Below are 6,805 nucleotides of genomic sequence, written 5' to 3'. Positions count from 1 at the left end.
AATCTAATCCAAGCTTTCAATGTTGTCCGTGTTATTTTTATTGAATAAATTCTTGACACTGAGATTTTTATCAGCATCTATAAGTGGTGCTGTCAATCAAAGGGTCTTCATGGAGAACCATCGGCCATGTTTTCCTTATCCGTGCACTTTCTCCAGCTAAACATACGCTTTGCAGCCTAATCTTAATCCGTCCATAAGGGATGTGGATTAAATGCGGTCCGTGTTGCTGTCGGGGCAGACGGGTCACTCAGTTGTGACATATGGCTTTTGACGACACGGCCGAGTCCTACGAGTCGTAGGTGCTGAAAGCAGCCAATCATGTGACGGGTCGGGTCGGGGTGGGGAAAAGGGCGGAAGACACGGAAAGGCCGGGCCTCATCTCAGACAAGACGAGGAGCAGCTGGCAAACCACATCAATCTGTAATCAATGAACCAACTGGTAGATGGGATTATATGCCTAATTGCACAGCTAACCCGGCCGGCCCAAAACGAGCAGACAGCATCAGCTTGCGTCCATGACCCAATAGCGGAGGCGGCCATTATTCTGGGCCTCTGTAGTGATTAATCATTCATAACCTGCCACCGCAGCCAAGCTGGGAGTTGGTCAAGACGGGGAAGGGAGGGAGCGGCCCAATCCGGTCGTCATCTTCTTCATAACTGCACCATATTCCAACTACAGCGACGCTAATTGCTAAACAAAGACAATCCCACATTGTAGTAAAAAATACTATTATTCATAATGCAACACTGCTTCTACTCTATATTGCTATATACGTATATATATATATATATATTGTATATTGCTAACCCACTTACAATCATTTGTTTACCTTTTTGTTTTGGTAAGTTCTAAAGAAAAGTCAACATAAACTTCCAATCTGACTTTGCACAATTCCTCATATGTATCTTAAATGTTTAAGATAAGATAAGATATGCCTTTATTCATATGCCCATTATTTGCATTGCACAGCAGCAGAGAACTGAATCAGTTAAGCAGTACAAAATACACAATATAAAAATAAACAATGTAAACAAATGAATACTGCAATTATATTATAATTAATATTCAAATATTTATATAATTAATATTCAAATATTATTATCTATTATTTATTAAAATAATCGGTCATTTTATGTATTACATGGCTGAACTAATACATAAAGTAAAATCAGACATACAGAAGACACATTGAAAGATGTGTTGATATGTAGTATATTGTATAATGTATATGTAGTATAGTACATGTTGTATTGTGGTCACTAGGTGTCAGTAACGTTACTGTAATGTTCAGTGAAACACACAAGCACCAGACTTGATCATTACTCTAGGGGTGTTAGTTCATGTCTGGAGGGCTCTAATAATGTCACAAGGCGTATTTTGTAGTTTTTTTTTATGCTTTAACAAAAGAAAATTCCATTTCTAAATCAGGAATGCTACTTTGTGGAAATGCATTCATCGGAATTGAGTGTGAAAGCAATGAATGGTTTACACAATTCCAACATTCATTCATTCATTTTCTACCGCTTCTCCTCACGAGGGTCATACAATAGTTTTATTCCAACATATAAACCTTTGGCGTTGGGTGATGTAAATGCAGCACTTCCTGTTACCAGATGGGAAAGACCAGCCAGACTTGCCCCCTTTTCCTGGGCCCAGGACACAGATCAATTATTTATTATATATATTATATATTTGCCATGTGCTTGGCTGTACTGAGGGACATGAATGCACCACACATACTGTGGGTCAATCCAGCCACATCGCAGATTGTCAAGCAGCATAAATCATTCAAAGAATATAGAAAATACCCTTTTTTGTAAGACTGATGAATGGTATTTTCCATTTTTGTCTGGTAATCTGCGTACCATATTTGGCCATATTGTTCAGATACTTTAATCCCTGCTTTTCACTTGAAACCCCTCAGGTTACGGACCACACTCACACTTGTGTGGCCTCAGGCTAATCTGAGATTAGGAAGTGAAAGGCGACTCGGTGGCGTTTGTGACGTGATGCTAGTTCATATAGCTCTAGAGTTGAAATGATGACATTACGTTTGCTTTTGAATAAATATGATCTGCGTATAAAAAGTAGGACGTCCGCCCTGTCAGCTTGGTAGAGGTTGGTGTGCATCATCATCATCATCATCATCATCATCTGTGCGGAGTCGTGCTAGCAGATGGTAGACTGGTGTTGGTGGAGTGTTGGGGACACATGGCTCCTAGCGAAGCCTTGGCCTGAGAGCCCAGCCCAATTCCATAATTGGAATTTCATTAAGCTTTTTTCTTTGTGTGTCTGTAGGCCGAGTGTGCGTGTACATGTGTGTGTGTGTGTGTGTGGGCGGCATGGAGTGGGGGGGCGGAGAGGGCAGGGACCCCACCTGCTGCCACCTGTTCATCTTCTGCGGGCCTTATAAAGGCCACTCCCCGCCTCGGACCACAGACGCCCTGGAATCCTCAGGCTGAAGACCATGAAGCCTCGCCGCTCCAGCTGCACCGACTCAGGATCCGAGTCCTCAGAAGCGGACTCCAAGAGCCCCGAGAAACACGAGCCGGCCACACGCAGGCGGATGGCGGCCAACGCCAGAGAGAGGAAGAGGATGCAGGGCTTGAACACGGCCTTCGATCGATTACGAAAGGTGGTCCCGCAATGGGGTCAGGACAAGAAACTGTCCAAGTACGAAACCCTGCAGATGGCTCTCAGCTACATCGTGGCCCTCAACCGGATCCTGACGGACGCCAGGAGGCGCCACGCCCCTCACAGGCAGTGGCTGGACTTGCAGTTTGACTGCGTGCAGCCTGACGACTACCAGTACTTGACGCGGTACGATTCCCAAGGGGAGGACTACATCGCCTCGTCCTTCTCCTACCAGCTGGATGGACACCAGCTCCACGCGTAGAAGAACCCCTTTATGGTTAGCGTGGGGGGCGGCCATGTTGGAAGTAGCAATGTGAGGCATTGTTTCTCCCGGTGAGGAGACGGTAAATACGTTTGTATTCATTTATTTCTTCTTTTTTTGAAGCCGGGATATTGAGCAGCTTTTGTTCGATGCGTTCATGTAGTGTCGTCATGACGACCGTTGGGTTGTACTCAAGTCAAATGCAACGGGGGATTTACAGCACATTTTTCATGCGACCCCAAAATGTTGTGCAATTTTCAAGGAATGGAGAGAATTATTAGGGTAATGCTAATATGTATTTTGTAGAGCTCTTATTTGATGCTTTTTGGATGGAGAATAAAAATATTTTGTACGTCATTTTTTGGTCTCATCTGTTGAATTTTACCATTTTAGCGGAATCTCACTGTCGCTTATTGAGACGACAGATGTTATTATAATCATACTCCAGTCTTCATCCTGCGTGTGCGTGTGCGTGTGCGTGTGCGTGCGTGTCCAGCCTGCTGACCAATCACGGCGGCTTGTGTCCACTTGCAGGGCGTCCTCAGCTGGAAGTCTTCCTTTTGTCCACACAACGTCTGCACACAGAGATAAGCAACGCTTACGTCAGCGAGGGACAAAAATACAACAAAGATTTGAAATATGTTCCTTCGGCAGCAGAATTGGGATGAGAACAGCTGCCTTTGTTTCAATATGACGCATTAGCATATTTATTTGGCATGGTGTGCGGTTGTTTCAGACATCTTAGGAACGTCATGTGGGTAATTAACAAGAAGTGGGACTTATTTCATTATGGGCCTGCAGGTCTGTCTTATTATTCCTCACGCTTACAATTATGGGCCTACAGGGCACTCTTATTATTCCTCAAACTTAGAATTATGGGCCTGCAAGTCTGTCTTATTAGGCCTCAAACTTGGAATTATGGGCCTGCAAGTCTCTCTTATTAGTCCTCAAACTTAGAATTATGGGCCTGCAGGGCACTCTGATTATTCCTCAAACTTATAATTATGGGCCTGCAAGTCTGTCCTACTATTCCTCAAACTTAAAATTATGGGTCTGCAAGTCTGTCCTATTATGCCTCAAACTTAGAATTATGGGCCTGCAGGGCACTCTTATTATTCCTCAAACTTAGAATTATGGGCCTGCAAGTCTGTCTTATTAGTCCTCAAACTTGGAATTATGGGCCTGCAAGTCTGTCTTATTAGTCCTCAAACTTGGAATTATGGGCCTGCAAGTCTCTCTTACTAGTCCTCAAACTTATAGTTATGGGCCTGCAGGGCACTCTTATTATTCCTCAAACTTATAATTATGGGCCTGCAAGTCTGCCCTATTATTCCTCAAATTTAGGATTATGGGTCTGCAAGTCTGTCCTATTATTCCTCAAACTTGGAATTATGGGCCTGCAAGTCTCTCTTATTATTTCTCAAACTTAGGAATAATAATTATAACTAACTGGGGTTAGTTGTATTCTTATTATTATTATATGTTATTCTGTTGCAGCTAATTCTGGACAACCCATGCAAAGAACCTCCACATTTTGTATTTCTGTGATGTCGCTAGCAGGTCTGTCGCTAGCAAGGCTGTTTACTGTTGGATGGCTACAGATTTAAATGGGAATCATGGGCCATTGTTCCAGATTTGAAACGTTTGAATGGTGGCACAAGCCAGAGCTGATTAAGGAAGCCTGTGAGCAAGACCGCAGGCTGGCTTCGGCCGAGGAGCCGAAATTAAACTCTATTGTGTGCTAATGGCTATGTGTAATTTCTTAGTTCAGAGTCGCTGAGGCGTGAGCGTCCAGAGCTGGACCCAAACACGATCTGCATTAAATGTAAAACATCCACGGCCCTTGGAGCGTCCAACTGCCATCAGACTGCAGACTTGATTTAGAACCAATATCCCCAAAATGATCTGTTTATAGCTCGTTGATGTCCTTATGTGCCCCAAATGTGTGGATGATTACATGCTTCCATGCATGATATGGCCACGGCCTGCAAGGGCATTCTGTTTTGGCTCAAGAGAAGATGGAGGGGACCAACATGGATGCAGATGGTCCTAATGATCCATTTGCCACATTGAATGAGTCAAAAGTGCGTGTCAGTGACACTGCAATTACACTCTTCATTAATTCAGTCACAAGCGGTGAACAGTTGGCCTCCAGAAGAAAAAATAGAGTGGACATGCCATTAATTGATTTCCTCACGAGGAGGACATTATTGCAGGAGTTGCTAATCAGCGGGACAGCAACAACAATGTGCTCAGCAGGACACTGAGAGCACGGAACCAAATGACGAGGTTGTCATGCTGGATTATGACACTTGCAGATTTATACTTTTGAAACAACTTGTTGACAGCAATGATATTCTGGAATAGAAGGACAATGAGCAGATTCACACGAGGAAGAAGAAGACGTGGTATTTTGGTGATGGCTGGATAAAACTTATTTTCCAGAGGAGCGGATTCAAGTCATCGGTACCCGAGTCACAATTTTGATGACTTTGGACTCGATAATATCATCAAAGACTTGGACTTTGGCATCAATGACTGTGATGATCGTGATCAGGTCTAATTCTTGAAGCTGTTTACATCAACTCAAATAGATCGAAATCATTTCAAACGTATGAAAAGTTCCTTTTTGTTCCGATATTGTGGATCCTAATTCAGCATTCACGGTCATGCAAATGGGAGGTCAAATCTACTGTTTTTTCTTTTCCTCAGTAATAATTCAGTCATTAATAATTTATGAATATGTGTTCATGCTTCAGAAATAATGCTTTTTCATCAAGCATTGGGATTTCCCACTTCCTGGAATGCACCAAAATCACTGCTAAAAAAGAACATTAAGGCTTGTCTCAATTTTGGACCTTTGGGAAAATACTCTGTGGTCTTTCTGTGTGTCCCAATACATCTGGAATAAAAGTAACGGCGCATTTCAGAAAAAGCATCATACCAAGAGTAAAACGTGGTGGTGGTAGTGTGATGGTTTGGGGCTGTTTTGCTGTTTTAGGACCTGGAAGACTTGCTGGAAAAGCCTCCAATGTGACCGAATGACAACAATTCTGCAAAAATGAGTGGACCAAACTTCCTCCACAGCGCTGGAAGAGACGGACACCCCATTGAGGTTGTTGCTGCTAAGGGTGGCCCAAGCAGTTATTAGGTTGAGGGTGCAATCACTTTTTCACACAGGGATTATTTTTTCTATTTGATGGGTGTGACAAACATGTAGAAAAAAATAAGAAACCAGGGGGGGGTGGGGGGGGGGGGGGGGCAAACACTTTTCCACACCATTAAATCAGTCAGTGGTGAACATGATTTAGAGTTTTCATATTTGAATCCAGCCCTGCTATTTGGTCCAAATGGCGTGTGCAGGTGTACCTATTATTTAGGCCAATAGGTGCCTGATATCAACCTTATCAACCACATGTCAGTCATAGTGATGATTTTTATCTTCCATAGTTTTTCCCAACGTGGGATGCAGCTTCCACACATGATGTCACCTCTGGCTTAACAACGTAGGATGACGCTAGATGCTCCTGCAGGAGAATGGGCGGCTCCTCCCCCGCAGGCTTATGTCACCTCGTCCTTAAAATCATCTGACTGAGCAGGTGGTCAAAAGCCGTCCGCACCGCTCCGCTTCGCTTCCCTTGGTTTCTCCGCCATGAAGACCCTGAACAACCGAGCCGACAGCCACCTGACCAGCCAGGTCGAGTGTGAGCTGGACAATATGGCTTCCTGGGTCAACCAGGGCTACATTGGCTCCCCGCCTCCTTTGCCTCGGGCGCTCAACACCGTGTACAACCCGCAGCCCTTCTTCCAGGGCTCCATGGAGAGCATGTACAACGTGGACCCCCCTGGGCCATTGCCGGAGGAGCCCCCGTTGGCTGATAAAAGTCTGAAGGAACGTAGAGGGTGCT

At 44.2% G+C, this 6,805-nt stretch overlaps 1 protein-coding gene across 1 annotated transcript; it reads left to right on the top strand.

Moving 5' to 3' along the window:
• Nucleotides 1–2,459: 2,459 nt before the first annotated feature.
• atoh7 (atonal bHLH transcription factor 7) lies at nt 2,460–3,211 on the top strand. The gene has a single exon (XM_058064352.2). It carries the CDS (start codon nt 2,469–2,471, stop codon nt 2,895–2,897), a length of 429 nt encoding a protein of 142 aa, XP_057920335.2. The 5' UTR covers nt 2,460–2,468; the 3' UTR covers nt 2,898–3,211.
• The last annotated feature ends 3,594 nt before the right edge of the window (nt 3,212–6,805 follow it).

The sequence above is a fragment of the Doryrhamphus excisus genome, linkage group LG10 (genome assembly GCF_037039965.1).
Source record: "Doryrhamphus excisus strain RoL-2023G ecotype Guam linkage group LG10, RoL_Dexc_Guam_v1.1, whole genome shotgun sequence".
Lineage (NCBI taxonomy): Eukaryota > Metazoa > Chordata > Actinopteri > Syngnathiformes > Syngnathidae > Doryrhamphus > Doryrhamphus excisus.
Note: the sequence above shows the minus strand (reverse complement) of the source record. Positions and strands in the feature narration are given on the sequence as shown.

Excerpts from the sequence above, each read along its gene's own strand:
- atoh7 (XM_058064352.2), top strand. The coding sequence starts at position 2,469 with ATGAAGCCTCGCCGCTCCAGCTGCACCGACTCAGGATCCGAGTCCTCA.